We start from the raw sequence: 25,812 nt of genomic DNA, 5'->3' as shown, positions 1-25,812 counted from the left end.
GGATTAAATTAATGAATTGAAACAAAATAAACAAAATTCTGAGTTATTTTAATGTGATAAGCAGGTGAGTATTTTGAAGCCTATGGTTGGAAAACTCTATTGCCAGAATGATTTGAGGGTCTGTACGTTGTGTCTTTTTCATGGTTTGCTTTAGGCTTTCTGGAACTAATCTTGAATCTAGAAATGCTTGAGATTTATCTGATTTTAAAAAAAGCAGGTCAAGATATGCTGAGATATCTAAATGTTAAGGAAACCACCTTATAAAGATCACTACCTTAATATGTACACCCTAGATTACATTTTGGTAGCTAGATGTGCCTAACGTCTTTCTAGATTTGAGAACTTAGAAATGGCCTCTGGCACAGGAATTTTAGGCCTTTTAGTTTGGTTTCTATCCTCATGTTCTTGCCATTTCTTCTGTACTTATATAGATTTATCTAGCACTTTTAATTGGAATAACACAGAGGTATATATCAGAAAAATACTAGGAGGCAATTGGCTGGGAAATTCCTCTCTTGGAGTGGTGAATGAATAACAATCTCCAGTAGGTTTTTTTTTAATTAATTAATTTATTTATTTTTGGCTGTGTTGGGCCTTCGTTGCTGCGTGCAGGCTTTTCTCTAGTTGTGGCGAGCGGGGGCTACTCTTCGTTGCGGTGCTCGGGCTTCTCATTGCGGTGGCTTCACTTGTTGAGGAGCACGGGCTCTAGGCACGTGGGCTTCAGTAGTTGTGGCTCGTGGGCTCTAGAGCACAGGCTCAGTAGTTGTGGTGCATGGGCTTAGTTGCTCCGCAGCATGTGGGATCTTCCCGGACCAGGGCTCGAACCTGTGTCCCCTGCATTGGCAGGCAGATTCTCAACCACTGCACCACCAGGGAAGCCCCAGTAGGGGTGTTAAGAGAGAAAGAACAGACCAATGTTAGGGGGGCTATTAGTTTGACATTTTACTACCTTTCCACACATACTGTTCACTTTATATTACACCTTTGTTAGACCTTTAAAATAGTTTAAACCTTGTTTAATTACAGATTTTGGTCACTCTGTTTCTTGTTTGTTGAGAAGTCAAAGGGCCTTTTAAAGCTGGATTTTTTTAAATGAGGTATTATATTTTCATAACTCAAAGTCTGCAGAACTATTTACTTAGATTTACCAGGACTGACACTTCAAACCAAAACACTTTCCATTTCTTTGGTGCTAATTTTCATAATTTTTTCCATTTCCCAGTGATTTTCTCATGGCGGGGGGAGATATAAAACCATTTGTACATTTACACCTTTAAAATAGTCTATTTATCTATTTCAACCACAACAATAATCCTATTTCAACCAAAACAGATGTTTTCTTTTCCAAGCAGATAGGCAAATATTTAAAAAAGAAAAGAATACATCATACAACTAGACTCTGACTTAGAAAATGTTAGCTGGGTATCATAGTTCATTAAATGTTCTGTCATCTAATCCAAGATTAATCCCCTTTTCTGGTTTACAGGAGATGGTTCTTTTCCTGGTTTGATTGACATGGCTGGTGATGGAGGGTTAAATGAATCTTAAGCGAGTCTCCTGGCTTGTCAAGGATTTGCCGTGTTTTGGTTATGAAGATCTACCTCCAATCATGAAAGATTTAAATTTAGATTACTTTGAGGAGGCAGCTACATTTGTGCAAAGTCACCCAAAGGTGAGTGGAATGGTGGAGAGAAATGTGTTTAAAATGAACTCATTAGGCAAATCAAAACCATCTCACACCTGTCTGAATGGCTGTCATCAAAAAGATAAGAAACAATAAGTGTTGTCGAGAATGTGGAGAAAAGGGAACCCTCATGCTCTTTTGGTGGGAATGTAAATTGGTACAGCCACTATAGAAAACAGTATATAGGTTCCTTAAAAAACTGAAATAGAACTACCATAGATCCAGCAACTTCACTTCTATATATTTTTCTGAAGAAAATAAAAACACTAATTTGAAAAAATATATGGACAACTAAGTTCATTGCAACACTGTTTACAATAGACAAGATGCGGAAGTGATGTAACTGCCCATCAATAGATGAATGGATAAAGAAGATGTGGTATAAATATACAGTGGAATATTAACTATAAAAAAGAATGAAATTGAGGGACTTCCCTGGTGGTCCAGTGGTTAAGACTCCATGCTCCCAATGCAGGAAGCCCAGGTTTGATCCCTGGTCAGGGACCTCGATCCTGCATACCGTAACTAAGGGTCCACGTGCCGCAGCTGAAAGATCCCACATGCCACAACTAAAGATTCCACAGGCCACAACAAAGATCCCGCACGTGGCAAAGATCCCACCTGATGCAACTAAGACCTGGCGCAGTCAAATAAATAAATAAATTTTTTTTTTAAAAAATGAAATTACCATTTTTAACGACATGGATGGACCTAGAGGGTATTATGCTAAATGAAATAAATCAGAGAAAGACAAATACTGTGTGATTTCACTTATACATGGAATCTAAAAAACAAAACAAATGAACAAACATAACAAAACAGAAACACAGTCATAGATACAGAGAACAAATAGGTGGTTGCCAAAAGGAAGAGGTGTTGGGGTAGGAGAGAAATAGGTGAGGAAGATTAAAAGGTAAAAACTTCCAGTTGCAAAATAGATGAGTTACAGTTGAGGAATGTACCGTGTGGGGAATATAGTCAATAATTACATCTTTGTATGATGACAGAGCATAACTAGATTTATCATGATGATCATTTTGAAATGTATGGAAATATTGAATCAGTATGATGTGTAACAGGAACTAACATAGTGTTGTAGGTAAAATATACTTCAAAAACAAACTCATAGAAAAAGAGGTCAGATTTTTGGTTACCAGAGGCAGGGAGTGGGGTGGAAGAGAATTGGATGAAGGTGGTCAATAGGTAAAAACTTGCAGTTGTAAGATAAGTAAGTACTAGGGATGTAATGTACAACATGATAAATATAATGAACACTGCTGAATGTTATATATGAAAGTTGTTAAGAGAGTAAATCCTAAGAGTTTTCATTACAGGAAAAAAATTTTTTTGTTTAATTTTGTATCTATATGAGATGATAGATGTTCACTAAACTTATTGTGATAATCATTTCATGATTATGCTGTAAACCTTACACTTATACAGTGCTGTATGTCAATTATATCTCACTAAAACCGGAAGAAAAAAAAAAGACAGAAACAGGCTCATAGATACAGAGAACAAACTGGTAGTTGCCAGAGGGGAGAGAGGACAAGTGAAATGAGGGAAGCAGATTAAAAGGTACAAACTTTCAGTTATAAAATAAACAAGTCATGCGGATGTAATGTACAGCATAGGGAAAGTAGTCAATAATATCGTAATAACTCTGTATGGTGATCATTTCATAATATATAAAAATATCAAATCACTGTGTTATATACCCGAAGCTAATATTATATTTCACTTATAATTCAATTTAAACATTCTTAATAAAATAAACTCATTAGGGTTCTGTTTTATATACAGTAGTGTGTATATGTTAATCCCATGCTCCTAATTTATCCCTCTCCCCCTTTCCCCTTTGGTGAACATAAGTTTGTTTTCTACATCTGTGAGTCTATTTGTTTTGTAAATAAGTTCATATGTATCCTTTTTTAGAATTGACATATGTGATATTATATATTTGTCTTTGACTTACTTCATTTAGTATGATAAATAATCTCTACATCCATCCATGTTGCTGAAAATGGCACTATTTCATTCTTTTTATGGCTGAGTAATATTCCATTGTATGTATGTATCACATCTTTATCCATTCTCCTGTCAATGGACATTTACGTTGCTTCCATGTCTTGGCTATTGTAAATAGTGCTGCTATGAACATTGGGGTGCATGTATCTTTTTGATTTAGAGCTTTTGTCTTTTCCAGATATATGCCCAGGAGTGGGATTGCAAGACCATATAGTAACTCTATTTTTGGTTTCTTTAGGAACCTCCATACTGTTCTCCATAGTGGCTGCACCAATTTACATCCCCACCAACAGTATAGGAGGGGTCCCTTTTCTCCAGAGATTTTCTGAATTTGGGGAAATGGTTTCAATAAGATTTTTAACCTTTCTCTTAACTTTCTTTTACCCAGGGCTGCAACAAGAGCAAGTGGACCCAAAGCTGTATTCTCTGGTGAATAGCTTTTTGAATCTACTTTGTCATTTTGCAGGATTTAAAAAAACAAAGGAAGGATCCCAGTTACATAATTCATTTTTCTTGTGTGACTGTTTTTTTTTTTTTTTTTCGGTAGCAGGGCCTCTCACTGTTGGGGCCTCTCACTGTTGTGGCCTCTCCTGCTGCGGAGCACAGGCTCCGGATGCACAGGCTCCAGATGCACAGGCTCAGAGGCCATGGCTCACGGGCCCAGCCGCTCAGCGGCATGCGGGATCTTCCCGGACTGGGGCACGAGCCCGTGTGCCCTGCATCGGCAGGCGGACTCTCAAACACTGCGCCACCAAGGAAGCCCTGGGTGACTGTTTTTAACCTTTGAGTATCTGAAACTCAAAATGTACTTGATGGGAAATGTATCAAGATATTGTGAGTTCATTTGCAGAGACAAGCAGATTTCTGTTTATATAGTGGTAAATAGTTTATATGGTGTTAAATAAAACATATTTATGGTCAAAGTTTACCGCTGCAATGACAAAAAGGAAGCAGAAGTAATGTTCTGAGCAAGCATGAAGATAAAATTGATTCATCAATGATATTTCATTATTAATACCAACTCCTTATGGTATAATCCATAGTTTTGAGTAGAAGGACTACTCTGCTGGGTTATGAGATATGTTTAAGGAGTAGATGCCCATTACAGTCACATCAACAAAACTGGTAGAGACTGTGGCAGGTGAAGAAGAATCCTAGTTTGCAGAACTGTGGAGATGTGGAGATCTGAAAAAAAATGAAAAAAACCTACAAGAACAAAAGTTGGATATGTTATGAATATACTTTTTTTTCTTCAGTAAAAATTTTACTTTTTCCTATTTTTAGGAATTGATTAAATTACCTTTTTCAAAGTGAAATTTATTTCTTATTTCAAAATTTAAAACAGGCTCATTATAGAACAATCAGAAAACAGACAAGCAAAATGAACCTTGTATTAGTCGGCTCAGGTTGCAAGTAATAAAATACCATAGACTGGGTGCTTAACAGAAGTTTGTTTTCTCACAGTTCTGGAGGCTGGAAATCCAAGATCAAGGAGCAGACAGGGTTGGTTTTTGGTGAGGCCTCTGTTCTTGGCTTGCAGATGACCACTTTCTCACTGTGTCCTCACATGGCCTTTCCTTTCTGCACACCAGTCCTGGTGTCTGTTCCTATAGGACTCCAGTCCCATTGGGTTAGGGCCCCACTCTTATGGGCTCATTTAACCTTAATTGCCTCCTTGAAGGCCCTGTCTCCAAACACAGTCACACTGGGGCTTAGGGCTTCAACATATGAATTTTGAGGGGACACAATTCAGTCCATAACAAACATTAAAACCTCCTAATATCTTTTTTATTTTAAATTGCATGTAACTTTTATATATTTATTTATTTTTTATAAATTTGTTTATTTATTTCTGGCTGCGTTGGGTCTTGGTTGCTGCATGCGAGCTCTCTCTAGTTGCAGTGAGTGGGGGCTACTCTTTGTTGCGGTGCGTGGGATTCTCATTGTGGTGGCTTCTCGTTTCAGAGCACGGGCTCTAGGCACATGGGCTCAGTAGTTGTGGCTTGCGGGCTCAGTAGTTCTGGCTCATGGGCTTAGTTGTTCCGCAGCATGTGGGATCTTCCCAGACCAGGGCTTGAACCTGTGTCCCCTGCATTGGCAGGAGGATTCCTAACCACTGCACCACCAGGGAACCCCCTCATAATATCCTTAATAATACCAATTCTCTGTTGTTGACATTTGGGTTTTCTTTTCGCTGTTAAAACTTTGAACATATATCTCTGTGCATATGCCTGATTATTTCTTCAGGATGAAGTCCTAGAAGTGGAACTGCTGGGTCACAGAGGTGCAAAAGTTTTTAAAGCTTTAAAATTGCCAACAGCCTGCGGAAAGGCTGTATCAATTACAAACAGCAGTGTATGTATGCGTCCCCACTTCTCCATACCCCTAGCAACTCTGGACATTTTTAGTTTTTGGCTAATTTGATAGTTGGGGGTATAAAGACACCTCGGTTATGTAAAACCAGCATTTCATGCTTCAGCCGCCTCAGGCTGCCTGAAGGGGTTGGGAGAAGCTAACTGAAGAAATGCAGCCGTGTCTGGATATCCTCAGTCGGACAACTAGGTAAATTACAGCAGGGAGTCAAGAGAACGGGAAGGGCAATCTGCAAAGGAAGGGAATTTTTAAAGTTCCTTTATGGGGTGTGGCAGTTGTTACAGGGAGGTTTCAAAGTTTTAAACTTTAAGCCGGTACGTCACTCCAGATTAGCTGAAATTACTTTCACAAGGGAAAAAGACATCTCCCAACCACTCCACGAGGTTATGCTCTCGACCCCTCTGTGCCACCAGTTGCTGCGCTTGCAGTCCCTGGGTAGCTAGCAACCGCGGAGCGGGAGGACCCCGGCGTACACCGCGCGGTCCCACAATGCCCTGCTTGCGCCACACTGAGGGCGGAGAGAAAAGACCACTGCCGGGGTAGGGATCCAAGGAGAGCTCCAAGAGGTGCGCATGCGCACTGATCCCGGCGGGCCCTAGCAACCAGAGCAGTGACAGTAGCAACCGCCGGAATGGTGAGTACCCTCCAGGCCTCGTAGCCAAAGCTGAGAGAAGATTGGAAGTGGAAAACGGTAACTGGAGGGTTGAGGATGGCGGAGGTCCTCAAACAGCGGAAGGGAGCCGGTAGCGGATGCTGGCTCGGTAGATTCTGAGGCCTAAGGCGAAAGAGAAGCCCTGGCACCGGGTGGTGTGGGGCTGATTGGAGGTTGGGTTAATCTCTGCCAGAGACTCTGGCAGAGAAAAGGGAGGGCAAAGAGCAGAGGGCAAAAAGCAAAGAGCGGAGTAGAGTGGGAAAGGTGATGGAAGGGGGAGTGTGAATAAGGATATCTTTTTACATGGGAGTAATCCGCCCCCCCCGCCCCGGCGAGATAGAGGGTGGGGTTGGTTACGAGAGGAATGTGTATAACACTGATTGCCGCAGTATTTGTAACCTGTGATACGCCCAGGTTGCCCTCTGAATGACTGTCAGTTCAGTTATTAGTAACATTGTAACATTATAAAACCCTCTCTAACACAGCATATTAGGGTAGTGTTTCTCAGATTTCAGTATGCATGAGTATGATTTTGGCCTAAGTTGGAGTGCAGATTATGAATGTTTAATTAATTGGGGGGGGGATTCAGGAATGTGCATTTCAAATGATTCTAAAATTGGAGGGCTCCCACAACACTTTGAGAAATGCTGCTATCTGAGACTTGAAATCTGTCGGCGGGCTATCTAATCAAAGCTCTTTATGAAGTAATGGTTTTACCTAGTGAAGCTCCTCAACTCCTACGTGAAGTGAGCACTCTCTTGCTTACATACTTGGTAGATCCAACTAGTAGTTGAAAAAGGGATGTTGTTGGTTAGTTACAGACCCAGCCAAAGCTATTTAGCAAAGTATGTGATTGTCCTGCCTGATGGAAATTTTTTTTTGATGTGGGGGGTAGGAGTTTATTAATTTATTTATTATTAGTTTTGCTGTGTTGGGTCTTCATTTCTGTGCGAGGGCTTTCTCTAGTTGTGGCAAGCGGGGGCCACTCTTCATCGCAGTGCGCGGGCGTCTCACTATCGCAGCCTCTCTTGTTGCGGAGCACAGGCTCCAGACACGCAGGCTCAGTAGTTGTGGCTAATGGGCCTAGTTGCTCCGCGGCATGTGGGATCCTCCCAGACCAGGGCTCGAACCCGTGTCCCTTGCATTAGCAGGCAGATTCTCAACCACTGCGCCACCAGGGAAGCCCCTGATGGAAATATTTATAAAGAATAAGTTTAACTAGTTTTCTTCTTTTTGTGATTCCATTGCTATATAGCTGGGCAGAAATTGAGTCCAAGAAATTGAAATGATGAGGAAATCATGCCTGACCTCAACCACGAGATTAAATGCTACTCTTTTTTTTAAAAAAATAAATTTATTTGTTTTATGTCTTTTCTCTAGTTGTGGGGAGCGGGAGCTTTCTCTTCCTTACGGTGTGCAGGCTTCTCATTGCGGTGGCTTCTCTTGTTGTGAAACACAGGCTCTAGGCGCGCGGGCTTCAGTAGTTGTGGCTCGCCGGCTCTAGAGTGCAGACTCAGTAGTTGTGGCTTGCGGGCTCTAGAGTGCAGGCTCAGTAGTTGTGGCGCATGGGCTTAGTTGCTCCGCGGCACGTGGGATCTTCCCGGACCAGGGCTCAAACCCATGTCCCCTGCATTGGCAGGCGGCTTCTGTGCCACCAGGGAAGTCCCTAAATCCTACTCTTTTAAACGCAGTTTTCCCCTCTGCCTTCCTTACTTTATTCCACAGGCATTTAGCTGAAAACCAAGCAAAGTAAAAAATTCTTGAACCTAAATTTATATTTAGGTGAAGAAATGACTAGCCCTAAATAATTCTGAAAGTATGAAACATGAGAATTATTGAAAATCTTCAAATAGAGAATCAGAACTAGTAATTAGATGAAGCTAGCTGAGGCTGCAAACTCGTAGTTCTGGGGCCCTCTAGAAATACAGTCCCACATAGTTTTTTTTTTCTTTTTTGGCTGTGTTGGGTCTTCGTTTCTGTGCAAGGGCTTTCTCTAGTTGCGGCAAGCGGGGGCCACTCTTCATCGCGGTGCGCGGGCCTCTCACTATCGTGACCTCTCTTGTTGCGGAGCACAGGCTCCAGACACACAGGCTCAGTAGTTGTGGCTCACAGGCCTAGTTGCTCCGCAGCATGTGGGATCTTCCCAGACCAGGGCTCGAACCCGTGTCCCCTGCATTGGCAGGCAGGTTCTCAACCACTGCACCTCCAGGGAAGCCCCCACACATAGTTTTTTAACTTAAAAAATTAGCTTACAGTGTCTTAAAAATGATCATATTTTACATCAAAACGCAGATTTCTGGCTTCTCTGAAAAATCAGAAATACCATATTTCACTATCAGACACATCTTTTTTCATATTTTTGTACTACTGAAATATGATGGTGTGATGTAATTGGCAGAATCTTGTCTTTCTTAATGGTACATAAAATAAGGGTGTTACTTTCAATTAACAGAGTTTTCATATTTGGAGAAATGTGATATTAGGGTAACTCTTGTCCCAAGTCCACCTGCCAACAGTTTTCTAGAACCAAGTAGAGGTTATCCTTTTTACATGGCCAGCTTTACACATTAATGATGTCTATTGGTCCTTTAGGCATTTCAGGTTTTGACTCCCGCTATCTGTAGGGGAACTAGTGACCTTATGAACCAATTTATAGACAACTAGATTGCTTCCAACTTGTAAGTGTTCTTATAGGTGTCTTTTTTTGGACCCATGCAAGGATTTCTCTGGGAAGTATACCCAGGAATGACACTGCAAGGTCCTAGAGTCTATGCATACTTAATTTCTCTAGGCACTGTCAGATTGGTTTCCAGAATGGCTATACTAGTTCTTACTTCAGTAATGCATGAGAGTTTCTATTTCTCTACATTCTCACTAACTTTCCAACTTTTGCCAATTTGAGGATGTATTTTAGTATCCTATTGTTTTACTCTGCATTTCTCTGATTTTCATTGAGTTCAAATACCTCACTATTAGTCATCTGGCTTTCAGTTTCTGTGAATTTTCTGTTTACATTTTTTACCAACTTTTGCCTCTTTTGGTTGTTTGGTTTTGCATTTTAGGAGTTCCTTGTATATTCTAGATAGTAGTCCTTTGTTGTTTTTACATTGAAAATATTATCTCTTAATTTTTCTAACTTGTCAACAGAGTTCTTCATTTGCTATACTCTATCTGTTCTAGTATTTGTTAGTTTATTCTATTGTGTTTTCTACACAGATGATCATCTGCACATAGTGTTTTATTTCCTCCTTTGATCATTCCAATTTGTACTTCTTTTTATTGTAATATTGATAAAGATCTGTTGTACTATGTTAAACAGTAGCAGTGATAGTAGATAGGCATCCTTGATGTGTTTGGGATCTTAGAGAGAATACTTTTTTCTTTTTTATTGAAGTATAGTTGATTTACAATGTTGTGTTTGTGTTTTCTGGTGTACAGCAAAGTGATTCAGTTATACATATTTAAATATATATATTCTTTTCCATTATAGCTTATTAGAAAATATTGAATATAGTTCCCTGTGCTCTACAGTAGGTCCTTGTTGTTTATCTGTTTTATATGTAGTAGTATGTATATGTTACTCCCAAATTCCTAATTTATTCCTCCTTCCACCTTTCCCCTTTGGTAACCATAAGTTTGTTTTCTATGTCTGTGAGTCTGCCTCTGTTTTGTAAATAAGTTCATTTGTATCATTTTTTTAGATTCCACATATAAGTGATATCATATGATATTTGTCTTTCTCTCTCTGGCTTACTTCACTTATTATGATAATCTCTAGGTCCATCCATGTTGCTGCAAATGGCACTATTTCTTGTTTATGGCTGAGTAGTATTCCATTGTATATATGTACCACATCTTCTTTATCCATTCATCTGTCATTGGGCATTTGGGTTGCTTCCATGTTTTGGCTATTGTAAATAGTGCTGCAATGAACATTGGGGTGCATGTATCTTTTCAAATTATGTTTTTTTCTGGATTTATGCCCAGGAGTGGGATTGCTGCATCATATGGTAACTCTATTTTTAGTTTTTTAAGGAACTTCCATACTGTTTTCCATACTGGCTGCACCAATTTACATTCTCACCAACAGTGTAGGAGGATTCTCTTTTCTCCACACCCTCTCCAGGATTTATTATTTGTAGACTTAAAAAAATTTTTTTATTGGAGTATAGTTGATTTACAATGTTGTGTTAGTTTCAGATGTACAGCGAAGTGAATCAGTGTAGACTTTTTTTCTTTTTTGGTCGCCACACTTGGCATGTGGGATCTTCCCTGACCAGGGATTGAACCTGCCTCTTGCACTGGGAGTGTGGAGTCTTAACCACTGGACTTTCAGGGAAGTTCCAATGTAGACTTTTTAGTGATGGCCGTTCTGACCAGGGTGAGGTGATACCTCATTGTAGTTTTGATTTGCATTTTTCTAATAATGATGTTGAGCATCTTTCATGTGTCTATAGGCCATCTGCATGTCTTCTTTGGAGAAATGTCTGTTTAGGTCTTCTGCCCATTTTTTTTTTTTTTTTTGCGGTACGCGGGCCTCTTACTGTTGTGGTCTCTCCCGTTGCAGATCACAGGCTCCGGACGCGCAGGCTCAGTGGCCATGGCTCATGGGCTTAACTGCTCTGCAGCATGTGGGATCTTCCCAGACCAGGGCACGAACCTGTGTCCCTTGCATCAGCAGGCGGACTCTCAACCACTGTGCCACCAGGGAAGCCCCTGCCCATTATTTGATTGTGTTGTTTGGGTTTTTTTGTTTGTTTGTTTTGTTTTGTTTTGTTTGTTACTGTGTTGTATAAGCTATTTGTGTATTTTGGAAGTTAGCCCTTGTCAGTCACATCGTTTTCAAATATTTTCTCCCAGCCCATAGATTGTCTTTTCATTTTATTTATGGTTTCCTTTGCTGTGCAAAGCTTTTTTTTTTTTTTTTAGATTTTTATTTTTTATTTTTATTATTATTTTTTTGCGGTACACGGGGCTTTCACTGTTGTGGCCTCTCCCGTTGTGGAGCACAGGCTCCGGACGCGCAGGCTCAGCGGCCATGGCTCACGGGCCTAGCCGCTCCGCTGCATGTGGGATCTTCCCGCGCCGGGGCACGAACCCATGTCCCCTGCATCGGCAGGCGGACTCTCAACCACTGCGCCACCAGGGAAGCCCTGTGCAAAGCTTTTAAGTTTGATTAGGTTCCTTTTGTTTATTTTTGCTTTCATTTCTATTGCCTTGGGAGACTGACCTAAGAAAACATTGCTATAATTCATGTCAGAGAATGTTTTGCCTATGTTCTCTTCTAGGAGTTTGAGAATGCTTTTCATGTTACATTCCCAGTTTGGCCCACGTTGACCACGTTTTTTAAAATAAACCCTCCATACGCATATACACACATCCTGATACTCTTTACCAAGCTCAGCTTTTTCTTTTTCCTTAGTAATTGTCACCTTCTAATATACTATATGATTTATATCTATTTATTTATTATATTATTTACCATCTGTCTCCTGCCAGTAGATGTAAATTCCGTGAAGGCAGGGATCTTTGTTTTGTTCACTGATATATCCTCAGCAAGTGAAAGAACGTTTGGTACATAGGAGGTAATCAATAAATATTTGCTGAAATGAATGAATTGCTCCCTTAACTGTGGTGTTTGTTGAAGCTTTTTAAATTTTTTTAATTAATTTATTTTATTTATTTATTTTTGGCTGCTTTGGGTCTTCATTGCTGCGCGCGGGCTTTCTCTAGTTGCAGTGAGCAGGGGCTACTCTTCGTTGAGGTGCGCCGGCTTCTCATTGCGGTGGCTTCTCTTGTTGTGGAGCACGGGCTCTAAGCACGCAGGCTTCAGTAGTTGTGGCTCATGGGCTCAGTAGTTGTGGCTCACAGGCTCTAGAGCGCAGGTTCGGTATTTGTGGCACACGGGCTTAGTTGCTCTGCGGCATGTAGGATCTTCCCGGACCAGGGTTCAAACCCATGTCCCCTGCATTGGCAGGCGGACTCCCAACCACCACACCACCAGGGAAGCCCCTGTTGAAGCTTTTTGATGTGTAGCTTTTATCAAGTAAGAAATTTCACTTTAACCCTTAGTTGAGAGCTTTTAATATCAGCTGTAGAACTTTATCAACTGCTCTTTCTGCACTTACTGAAATAAATGTGATTTTCCCCCTTTAATCCATTAATAAATGATTTACATTTATAGACTTTTCTGTTGTTAAACAATCCTTATGATCCTGGTATAAGCCATTTTTGATCATGATCATTATACACCATTGGCTTTGGAGAGCTAATGTTGTATCTAGGATTTTCAAATCTGTTTTGAAAAGTAAAGAGGGCTCCTTATCTGGTTATGGCATCAAGGTTATTCTGGCCTCATAAAATAAGTTGGAAACTTTCCCTCTTTTTTCTGATTTCTGAAACACCTTGTATAACAAGGAATATCTGTTCCCTGAAAGCTTGGTAGAACTTGTAATTTATCTAGGCTTGGGGTATTAGGGGAGGAAGGTGAGGGTAAATCTCTGATTATCTTTTTTTTTTTTTTTTGCGGTATGCGGGCCTCTCACTGTTGTGGCCTCTCCCGTTGCGGAGCACAGGCTCCGGACACACAGGCTCAGTGGCCATGGCTCACGGGCCCAGCCGCTCCACGGAATGTGGGATCTTCCCAGACCGGGGCACAAACCCATGTCCCCTGCATTGGTAGGAGGACTCTCAACCACTGCGCCACCAGGGAAGCCCTGATTATCTTTTTAATGTTTTAAATAGTAATTAGTCTATTCAAATTTTCTGATTCTTCTTGTGAGTTTTGGCACTTTTGTTTTTTCTAGAAATGCATACTTAGTCTAGGTTTTCAAACTTATTACCATATATTTGCTTATAATATTTTATTTTTAAAATCTCTGTGATGGGACTTCCTTGGTGGCACAGGGGTTAAGAATCTGCCTGCCAATGCAGGAGACCCAGGTTTGAGCCCTGGTCTGAGAAGATCCCACATGCTGCGAAGCAACTAAGCCTGTGCGCCACAACTACTGAGCCTGTGCTCTAGAGCCCGTGAGCCACAACTATTGAGCCCACATGCCACAACTACTGAAGCCCGCGTGCCTAGAGCCCATGCTCCACAACAAGAGAAGCCACCACAATGAGAAGCCCGCACACTGCAATGATGTGCAGCCCCCGCTTGCCACAACTAGAGAAAACCCGCGTGCAGCAATGAAGACCCAATGCAGTCAAAAATAAATAAATAAATAAATAAATAAAATCTCTGTGATATTTGTGTTACTTCCCCTTATTTATTCTATATTTTAAATTTGTATATCTCTCTTTTTAGCTCAGTTGAGCTTGCCAGAGACTTCAGAACCCACTTTTAGTTTTGTTAATCTTTTTTCCTCTCATTCTGTTTTTCATTGATTTCTTCCTTTGTATCTCCTTCTGCCTTCATGATGTACTTTTTCAAACATTTTGAATGCTTAACTTATTTGTTTTCCATCTCTTGTTCTTTCTTATATTTTTAAAATTTATTTTATTCAAGTATAGTTGATTTACAATGTTGTGTTTACTTCTGCCATACAGCAAAGTGATTCAGTTATATATATGTGTATGTATATATATATATACATATATATACACATTCTTTTTCATATTCTTTTCCATTATGGGTTATCACAGGGTATTGAATATAGTTCCCTGTTCTTATTTTTATTTTATTTATTTTATTTATTTATTTTTGGCTGCGTTGGGTCTTCATTGCTGTGTGCAGGCTTTCTCTAGTTGCGGCGAGTGGGGGCTACTCTTTGTTGTGGTGCACAGACTTCTTATTGCGGTGGCTTCTCTTGTTGCGGAGCATGGGCTCTAGGCACGCAGGCTTCAGTAGTTGTGGCCTGCGGGCTCTAGAGCACAGGCTCAGTAGTTGTGGAGCATGGGCTCAGTTGCTCCCCAGCATGTGGGATCTTCCTGGACCAGGGCTCGAACTCGTGTCCCCTGCATTGGCACGTGGATTCTTAACCACTGCGCCACCAGGGAAGTCCCTCTCTTATTTTTAAATTAATGTATTTGAAGCATAAGTTTGCTTTTAATTGTTATATTCCTCAAATATTGACATTCTTTGTCTTTAATTTTATTATTTTACTTAAATTTATAATTTTATTTTTAACTCAAGTGTTATTTATTAGTGTATCTTTATTTCATAGACATAATTCCTTTTGTTATTGTTTAGGGCTCTCTCTTTTTTTTTAATGAGCTCCAGCAATGAGTCAAAGAATGTCTTCCTTTTCTTACCTTTAAAATTTTTAATATCATATAAATTGAATCTAAGATACTATTGATTATAAGGTGCGACATTATTTTTAGTTCTACTAAGAAAGAAAAATAAGAAGTTAGAATTAAACTATGGCATAATTTCGTATCACTTAGAATTTTTATTTTGTACTTATTGACAGTTATTTTAAATGTATTTAGGCATATAGATTTTTATCATATGTTATCCTTTGATAAACAAAAATGCATATAGTATGTATATTAAATAAGAAGGTTAATTTTTAAAAATTAATTAATTTATTTATTTTTGGCTGCATTGGGTCTTCGTTGCTGTGTGTGGGCTTTCTCTAGTTGCGGCGAGCAGGGACTACTCTTCATTGCAGTACGCGGGCTTCTCATTGCAGTGGCCTCCCTTGTTGTGGAGCACGGGCTCTAGGTGCGTGGGCTGCAGTAGTTGTGGCTCGCAGGTTTTAGAGCGCAGGCTCAGTAGTTGTGGCACACAGGCTTAGTTGCTCCGCGGCATGTGGGATCTTCCAGGACCAGGGCTCAAACCCGTTTCCCTTGCATTGGCAGGCGGATTCTTAACCACTGCACTACTAAGGAAGTCCAAGATGGTTAGTATTTTTCTAAAACTTCATCAGTGCTACCTGGCTGCAGCAATTATAAATTGTTCCTGGTTGTAAGATGTATCCAAATTTCAAAGATATTAAAATATAAAAGAAGATATAAATCTTAGAATCAATGAAATAAGATATATTTTAATATCAGTGTTGAAAGCTATATGTTTTTTGTAAACCAAGTGGGAGTGAAGTATCTGATATTACATCACGATTTCCTTAATTTCTCTGAGAGATATTTAAATGAGTATTTCTGATTTCAGGAAATTAAAACACTCTCTTTGCATATAAACTCTCAATAAAGAAGTTAATCTTTTTAACGGTAGATGCCAGGGCTAATAATTATTGCATGAAAATTGAGTCAACAAATCACACCAATAAAGACAGCTTTGTTTTTTCTTCTCTTTTTAAGGCAAAAGCAACAACAATCAAAGAAGCCCTAGCCAGATGGGTGAGTTTATAAGTTTTTACTTCTTCTAGAAACTACATAAAGAGAATTTTTGGATAATTATTTAAATATGACCATTCAATACAAGGGATCTTTGTGGTATTGGAACTGTTTAGCTATCTTGACGGTGTTAGTGGATACATGAGCCTACACAGGTGATAAAATTGTATAGAACTTAATACATACATGCAAACACATTCACACTCGTATGTACAAGTGAGTACAAATAAAATTGGGAAAATCTGATTAAAATCAGTGGATTGCATCAATATCAATATCCTGGTTGTGATATTATACTATAGTTTTGAAAAATGTTACCATTGGGGGAAACTGGGCAAAGTGTATAAGGGATCTCTCTGTATTATTTTTTATAACTGCACATGAATTTTCAAGTGTCTCAATAAAAATTTCAATTAAAAAAATCTGACCGGGCTTCCCTGGTGGCGCAGTGGTTGAGAGTCCGCCTGCCGATGCAGGGGACATGGTTTCATGCCCCGGTTCGGGAAGATCCCACATGCCGCGGAGCGGCTGCGCCCGTGAGCCATGGCCGCTGAGCCTGCGTGTCTGGAGCCTGTGCTCCGCAACAGGAGAGGCCACAACAGTGAGAGGCCCGCGTACCGCAAAAAAAAAAAAAAAAAAAATTAAAAGTAGATCTACCATGTGATCCAGCAGTCCCACTTCTGCATATATATCTGAAGGAAATGAAATCACTATCTCAAAGAGACACCTGTATCCCCATGTTCATTGCAGCACTATTCACAATAGCCAAGACATGAAAACAACCTAAATGCCCATCAGTGGATGAATGGATGAAGAAAATGTATATTTGTATACAGTGGAATATTATTCAGCCATAAAAAGAAGGAAATCCTGCCATTTGCAACATGGAAGGACCTTGAGTGCGTTATGCTAAATGACATAAGTCAGGTAGCTAAAGACAAATACTGTATGATATCATTTACATGTGGAATCTAAAAAAGCTGAACTCATAGAAACAGATTAGAATGGTGATGGCCAGAGTTGAGTGGAGGAAATGGGGAGAAGTTGGTCAAAGGGTATAAACTTCCAGTTATAAGATCAATAAGTTCTGGGGATCTAATGTACAGCATATTTAATAATACTGTATTATGTACTTGAAAGTTGCTAAGAGAGTAAATTTTTTTAAAAAATAAATTTATTTATTTTTGGCTGAGTCGGGTCTTTGTTGCTGCACGCCAGCTTTTTCTAGTTGCAGCCAGCGGGGGCTACTCTTCATTGTGGTGCGCTGGTTTCTCATTGCGGTGGCTTCTCTTGCTGTGGAGCATGGGCTCTAGCCGCGTGGGCTTCAGTAGTTGTGGCATGTGGGCTCAGTAGTTGTGGCTTGTGGGCTCTAGAGCACAGGCTAAGTAGTTGTGGCGCACGGGCTTAGTTGCTTAGTTGCTCCATGACATGTGGGATCTTCCCGGACCAGGGCTTGGACCCATGTCCCCTGCATTGACAGGCAGATTCTTAACCACTGTGTCACCAGGGAAGTCTGGAGAGTAGATCGTAAATGTTCTCAGCACACAAAAAAATTATTATATGAGGTGCTGGATGTGTTAACCTTTTTCTGGTAATCATTTTGCAATGTATATATGTATCAAAGCATCACATGGTATACCTTAAACATAAACAATGTTATATGTCAGTTATATCTCAATAAATCTGTAAAAAATAGTGATCATTTTGTAATGTATAGAAATATTGAATCACTGTGTTGTACACTGGGAATTAACATAGTATTATAGGTCAATTATATTTCAACAAACAAACAAATTCATAGAAAAAGGCATCAGATTTGTGGTAACCAGAGCCAAGGAGTAGGGGTAGGGGGAATTGGATGAAGATGGTCAATAGGTACAGGCTTCCAGTCACAAGGTAAATAAGTATGAGGGATGTAATGTACAACATGATTAATATAATTAACACTGCTGTATGTTATATATGAAAGTTCAGAGAGTAAATCCTGAGTTCTCATCACAAGGAAAAATTTTTTTCTTTTTCTTTTCTTTTGTATCTGTATGAGATGATGGATGTTCACTAAACTTATTGTGATAATCATTTCATGATTTTGTAAGTCAAATTGTTATGCTGTATATATTAAACTTATTCAGTGCTATATATCATTATATCTGGAAAAAATACATAATACATACACAAAATACATTTTTAAAAGCATATAGTAATATTAGAGAGGAAACTGCATTGTAAAAAATGCATTAAATATAAACAAATATTTTGAATATGACATTCTATAAAGTTTGAACAGTTGTATTTCAGCATTATAGATAGAATTTCCATAGAGTATAGAGATGGCTCCTCAATTTCTATGCCCAGTGATAACATATTTGACTATGTTATCAGTTGTTTTTTTGTATAATAATGTATCTTTTGCTTTTGTAGCTGGGCTTTAAATAAAAACTCTTTCAAGAAACTTGGTGTCTAGGGAAAATAGACAAAAGGATAGGATAATGAAATATTTGAATTTTTGTTTTAGTGCTTATAAACTTCTTTGTACTCTAATTACATTAAAAAATTTTTTTCTGCTTAGTGAAAGATCTGTTTTGTTTAATAAAAAAGTGTGGAGTAGGCTTAGTATTAGATTTGATTTCCTTCAATCAGATTTTAGGATTTTATTTTATTTATTTATAATAACAAGTGGTTGGTTTTTGGTTTGGTTTGTAGGTTCTATTTCTAGATTACATATGGCCATAAATCTTTGACTTTAAGATTATTTGAAGACATTATGCTCATTCTTGCACTCATTAACCCAACATTTATTAAGGATCTACTTGGTGTCAGTCTCTCATCTCCTAACCTATAAATACATGGCACAAAAAAAATACTGAGTGAATGTGTATTAGATCTCTTTCAACTGATTATATATTTTCTGTTATTGATGTGTTGTGATTTGATTTTTTAAATACAAGCTTCTTTTGTGTCTAATATCAGGTTATAGAAAATATAGGAAAGCAAGAAAATGGTCCCTGAGCTGTAGGATCTTCTTGTTTTGTTGGAGAGAGAGAGCTAACTCTAAGTATTGAGGTACTTAGAAACTATTATTAGGCAGCATATACTGGTAATTAAAATTTAAACTGCATACTTAGTACTGAAATTAAACTCTAGGGTAGAATTTAGTAGTAAATTATTGTAGAGCAAATAAATTTGACCTCAGCTCTGTCATAAAGAGAAAATCTTCCCAAATTCTTGGTATTTGGTGGTTCTAGCTCTGACTAAATTGTATGTAGGAACAGAAAGATGAGATGACAGAAAGAGTTGATCTTATAGGTCTGAATCTGATACTTAGGAAAAGTTTGTTTAGGGACAAGGAATTCTTCCCAGGAAAATGTTTTTGTTGTTGTGTTTTGTTTATTAATTGATAGGCTCTAAAAGGATTTTTTAAATTACGGAAATAAAAGTTATTTTCTTTCCTCCTCTTTTCCATTTGGTTGAGACCTAACAGTGAATTATCTGAATCAGCCATGTATAAGGCTAGTTATCAAGTTCAGTAAGTAAATGTTGTCAATAAGTAAACTGTCAGGAATGTACAGAATTATTGAATTTTAATAATTGTTTTGAAATAAACATTGAAAAGCCTTGAGAAATTTTGGCCTTTTTTAGTTCCACATTTGGATTATTTTCTTCCAAATTAATTTTTAACATAGGAAGAGAAAACCAGTCAGAAGCCATCCGAAGCCAGAGAGATAAAGCTGTATGCCCAGATTCCCCCTATAGAGAAGATGGATGCGTCCTTGTCCATGCTTGTTAATTGCGAGTAAGTTCTCTTGTCTTTTTCGTCCTTTCTAGTATTGCTGTTAAGTTTCACTTCCTTTTCTAAATACACAAACTAGAAAAATATATTTATTTTCTTGATCTTCATTTCCCTTCCTTCCTTCCTTCCTTCCTTCCTTCCTTCCTTCTATCCTCCCTCCCTCCCTCCCTCCCTTCTTTCTTTCTTTTTCTGATTCTCACTTTGGCAAAGCCAAACATAAAAGATTATTGGTTTCTAGGATTATTAATAGAGTAATCCTGAATAATCCTGTACTGTATTTTTTTTTTTTTTTTTTTTTTTTTGGCGGTACTCGGGCCTCTCACTGTTGTGGCCTCTCCCGTTGCAGAGCACAGGCTCCGGACGCGCAGGCTCAGCGGCCATGGCTCACGGGCCCAGCTGCTCCGCAGCCTGTGGGATCCTCCCGGACCAGGGCACGAACCAGTGTCCCCTGCATCGGCAGGCAGACTCTCAACCACTGCGCCACCAGGGAAGCCCCTGTATTTTTTTACAGTATAATTTTTACAATATGCCTGGAGAATAGAAATTTCCTTGTCTCTTAGGAGAAGCTAAATAACACAATTAAACTTTCTCTGTCATAAAATCTAGTACTTCCTCTTGTAAGATTATCCACCAAAGTCAATACTGTACTTACTCAGAGGCATAGAGATACTGCTTTAAAAAATACTTTTCAAACTATGAAAATACATTGTAAAGCACCTAGAAGGGCTTCCCTGGTGGCACAGTGGTTAAGAATCTGCCTGCCAATGCAGGGGACACGGATTTGATCCCTGGTCTGGGAAGATCCCACATGCTGCGGAGCAACTAAGCCCGTGCGCCACAACTACTGAGCCTGTGCTCTAGAACCCACGAGCCACAACTACTGAGCCCACGTGCCACAACTACTGAAGCCCACGTGCCTAGAGCCTGTGCTCCGCAACAAGAGAAGCCACTGCAATGAGAAGCCCGCACAGCGCAATGAAGAGTAGCCCCCACTCACCACAACTAGAGAAAGGCCGCGCACAGCAACGAAGACCCAACGCAGCCAAAAAAAAAAAAAAAAAAAAGAGCCCTCTTTAAAAGTCATGAGGGACACAAAATAATTAAAAAAAAAAACACTAGAAAATATTAAAAGCACAAAGAAAGGGAAATAATATCAACCAAAATTGCACACCTTTTGAGAACCAGTGTTAGCATTTTGTTTTTTATTTTATTTTATTATTTTTTTAACTTTTTGGCCGCACCGCAGGGCATGTGGGATCTTAGTTCCCCAACCAGGGATCAGGGATCTCACCCCTGCCCCCTGCAATGGAAGCTCAGAGTCTTAGCCATTGGACTGCCAGGGAAGTCTCAGCATTTTGATATAGAGCCTTCTAATTTTTTTTTCCTAATTGGGATCAAGTTACATTTATTTGTAATCCTATTTATCCAAGCTTTAAGTATCAGATCTATATTTATTCCTTTTAACTTATTTTCTAAATACACACTTTTTAGCAGGGTTCTGTGGCTAATTTGAGGCAATTATATACCATGACACCTTGTAACCGTGCTCTCAGGCTGCAGTGTCTTGTCAGGGGTGTAGAATGTTACAGAATCACTTGGGGTTTTTTCTGATTTCTTCATCCTGTGTTTTTCTAACTGTGGTCCCCTGACTACCTATATAAGAATCTCCTTGTCCCACTCCAAATTTATAGAAACAGAATCTGCTGATGAAACTAGGTATCTGTATTTATAATAAGCAATCTGAATGACTCTTAGATGCATATTTGTGAACTCATGCATTAGACTAATATCTGTCTTTGGAATTAAAGGGAAAAGCAAACGTATTTAGTTATTGTATGCAACTTCTCCTTTGTGATGAGAACACAATGTATTACATAAAAACCCACCTTAGATGTGTTTTTGGCTTCAAAAATCATGATTTCAAAGAGAATTATTCCAAAGTGGTCAAATATCTTTTTATCATAAAGCCATTTCAAAAGCAAGCATTTGAGAAGGTTCTGTACCCCATACCAAAGTACCTTGGAAACTGCTTAGAAAGAGTCACCCCGTTCATATTTTTGCTGACACTCTTTGAGCAGGTTGCCTAAACAACAATTAAAGAAACATTCCCCAACCGTAGTCCCAGATTTTCCAGTCCATTTTTCACTTTAACTGGTTGTTCTTGAGAATGGGGAATGACTAGAAAATACACAGATTTGACCAGTAATTTACAGTGTATAGTAATTGCTTTTAGTGTTTCAAGCAAAAAAAAAAAGAAGAATTCCCCTTCAGGTCAAATCAGAAGGATAAGATCATATGTTCTAGAGTCAGTTTTTTGACGTCTTAAATTTGCCTGTGCTACTTTCTGGTTGTATAATATCAGGCAAATTGCTTAACATCTTTGTGCCTCAGTTTCCTCATTTGTAAAATTTGGATAATAATACTTATTTCATAGGATTGTTCTGATGGTTAAAATAGTTAATACATGTAAAATACTTAGAAGAATACTAGGCACACATAAAGCGTTCAATAAAATTAGCCTTTGTTATATTCTTTGCATGATATTTACTAAGACATTAAACATTTTTGTCAAGAAAGAAAGATTAATAACGTGTAATTATGCTCCCTTTAAAAATTTGTTTTTATACAATTAAAGTATGTATAGGAAAAAATCTAGAAAAATATATACGAACTATTAAAAGTCATTATCTCTGGGGGAATGTGTGGGGTGGTTAGGATTACATAACTTTTTGTTATACACATATCATGGACATTTTCCCAAGTTGGTATGTATAGCCCAATATTGTTTGCTTTAGTGGCAGATAGTATTTCATTATCTGTATTCCTCAGCTGATGGGTATTTATAAATTTTTTCCCACTTTTTTGCTATTACAATAATACAGTAAATAATCTAATTCATATATTTTTTGGCATTTGTATTAGTATTTCAATAGGACATATTCCTAGAAATGAATTACTGGGTCAAAGAATACATGCATTTAAAAATTTAATAGATAACACCAAATTACCCTCAAAAAGGTTTCTTTGATTTTATACAATAGTGTATATTAACTTTTGTAATCAGGGAAAAAGTATGAAGATTTCCAAATGAAGGAATACATGTCATGTCTGAGAGGGAAAAAAGGATTCAGTGTAAAAGGAAATGTGACTTAAATATCATCTTCTGTGGACACTTGAGGAATAATTTCTGATATACCATTAACATTTTTTTCTTATTAATTCAAGTGTTCCTTTTTTTTTTTTTTTTAGGAAGCTTTCACTGTCTACAAACTGCATTGAAAAAATTGCAAACCTGAATGGCTTAAGTAAGTGATCCACAGTAACAGATGGTTCTTGGATTTTGTAGTTATTTGGAATAAACATTCCAGAGGCACTACATAATCCTAGAAGCTGGCACCTGTTTTAACCGCAGTAATTGTCGGATGTCAGAAAGAATATATAAACCATGTGTCTTATTTAATTATCCAAAGAAAAGTAGAGATAACATGAAACCGGAACAGTTTAAAGACATTATAAAGTTTTTGTAGTGTTAGAATTGAAATATCTTAAATAGAAAATGAGGTTTTTTATATTTTTTTGTTCAGATTTATCTTGTGTTTCATACTTATTATACTTAAAATTTTATTCTTCACCATCCGTGTTTCTCCTATGCTCCTTGTCTTTGTTAATGACATCGACATCTTCCCAGTTGCCAAGGCTCCTTGTGCTAGTTGCCTGTGGCTGCAGAAACTTGGTGGCTTAAAACTGCAGAAGTGTATTCCCTCCCTGTTCTAGAGGCCAGAAGTCTGAAATCAGTTTCACTGGGCCAAAATCAAGAGGGCCACACCTTCTCTAGAGGCTTCAGGGGAGAATTTTTTCCTTACCTTTTCTAGATTCTGATGGCTGCCAGATTCCTTGGCTTGTGACTGTGTCACTCCAATATCTGCCTCTGTCGTCATATTGCCTTCTCCTCTTTTGTCTCTGTCATATCTTTCTCTGTCACCCTCTTATAAGGATACATGTGATTGCATTTAGGGAACACCTGGGTAATCAAGGATACTCTCCCCATCTTAAGATCCCTAACTTAATCATATCTGCAAAGTACTTTTTCCGCATATATAGTAACATTCACAGGTTCCAGGGATTAGGATATAGGTATCTTTTGGTGAGCCATTATTTAGTGTATCATATTTCCCTTTACTTCCCTCAAGCCCTACATGCAAATTCATCAGTAAGTCCTGTTAACTCTATTCTTCGAAAGACCTCTGAAATAATTTGTTGCTTTTCCATTTCCAGGAGCTACAGCTTTAATTTAGACCCTCATCATCTCCCCCTTAGGTCATATTTTTCAAATGTTTTTTACCACTTCCCACAGTAAGAAATACCTTTGAATTAACGACTCAGTATATATATATTCATATGAATACACATATCAAATATAGCATATGCATATGAACTGGATTAAAATTTGTAAAACAATAGTTACCCTTATAGCATAGGTTCCAGTATAAATTTTTTTAGCGTGATTTCATTGTTTTTTAAATGCTTGTCAACCCACTAAATTGATTTCACATGACCCACAGTTTGAAAAAACACTGCCTTACAACTTCTGTTATAGCCTCCCAATTGATCTCCTTGTCTCCTATCTTTCTGTTCTTCCATTGACCTTCAGCACTGACACCAGAGTTTTCTTTTTAAAAATATTGTTCTCATTATCATTCCTCCAGATCAGAGATCTTTAATGCCTCCCCTTTGCCTAGTAAAGACCAGATGCCTTAAGGTTGCATTCAGGGTCATCTAAAAGCTTGTGACATCCTCTTCACACCCAAACATATAATTCTTTTTTTATGACTTTGTGCACTTGATAGTGCAGTGCTTTTCATTGAGAACAGCCCCTTCCTCTAGCAGGAAAACCCTACAAGAAACAAAATTAAGATTAAGAATGCCAAGTTTAAATGTCATTTAGAGGGAGACCCCTAAAGACTTCTTTAATCTCCATCATCATAATAATTACTCTTTCTTGGGAACATTTATAACAGTCTACCTTAGATTATAATAATAATTACTTACTTCATATAGTTATTGTAAAGATTAAATGAGTGGTGTGTATAAAGTTCTTAGAATAGTGCCTAGTGCATATAAATGCTCAAGAAATATTAGCTGTTATTATAGTTAGTGAGGAATATGTTCTGTCTCTTCAGATAATGAGCTCCTTTAGGGCAAACATCACATCTTATTAATCTATCTTCTATTCCAAATCTCCATTCCCCCCAGTACTGTACTCAAAGTTGCACTCAGTATTTATATAGTGCTGGAGAGGAAGTGTTTACTATTAGAGTTGTATATAAGATGATTCAGTCTATTCCATTTTTCACTGACTCATTAAACAATTTATGTTTCATTTTATTCCCTATTCTTTGTCGGTATTTGAAATAACTTGCTTAAAGGAGACTAAATTGATAACATTATTTATCAGTATGGATAACATGCTTTTCTTTCATAAAAACATGACTGTGACAATATGAAAATGAAAATATGAAAAACCTATATAAGGCTGGTAATGGGTTTGAACTCATATTCTCTTTGGTCAATTAGTAGTGACTCTCAGGAAAGTCATATGAAGAAGAGTTCCAAAAATTCAGTGGAAAAGAGTACCTTGATCAATTATTGATATCTGATGTAGGCATGGAATGAGAGAGAATAGGCATTTGTACCATGTATTTGCTATATTTGATGCATCTCAGTTTAGTTCTGCTTATAACAAATGGTATTTCTGCAGTCTATGGAGAGAATACACTTTGTCTGTGACTATGAAGCCAACTGATTCATGCAAAAGATTGAACATATGACGCTAGCTTGCCTCCCACCCCTTTCCTTTCATGAGCACTATAGTCTTACCTACTACACTGTGATAAGAGGATCTGAAATAAGTAGGTATTCCTATTTAACAGCGGGGTTATAAGGCAGAATAACTCTAACAGCAATATATATTGTTTCAAAACTGTGACT

General features: G+C 38.3%; 1 protein-coding gene across 1 annotated transcript in view; it reads left to right on the top strand.

The window, feature by feature from the left end:
* Nucleotides 1–6,652: 6,652 nt before the first annotated feature.
* The window catches only part of DNAL1 (dynein axonemal light chain 1), a 36,353-nt gene continuing 17,193 nt past the window's right edge, over nucleotides 6,653–25,812 (top strand). The window contains exons 1-4 of the mRNA XM_082865615.1: nucleotides 6,653–6,719; nucleotides 15,999–16,037; nucleotides 19,718–19,827; nucleotides 23,074–23,129. Of these exons, the coding sequence (XP_082721741.1) occupies nucleotides 6,717–6,719; nucleotides 15,999–16,037; nucleotides 19,718–19,827; nucleotides 23,074–23,129 (208 nt within the window). The 5' untranslated portion in view covers nucleotides 6,653–6,716. The remainder of the gene's footprint in view (nucleotides 6,720–15,998; nucleotides 16,038–19,717; nucleotides 19,828–23,073; nucleotides 23,130–25,812) is intronic.

Source organism: Leucopleurus acutus (genome assembly GCF_964270905.1).
Source record: "Leucopleurus acutus genome assembly, chromosome: 1".
Lineage (NCBI taxonomy): Eukaryota > Metazoa > Chordata > Mammalia > Artiodactyla > Delphinidae > Leucopleurus > Leucopleurus acutus.
This window is presented reverse-complemented; position numbering and strand designations above follow the sequence as displayed.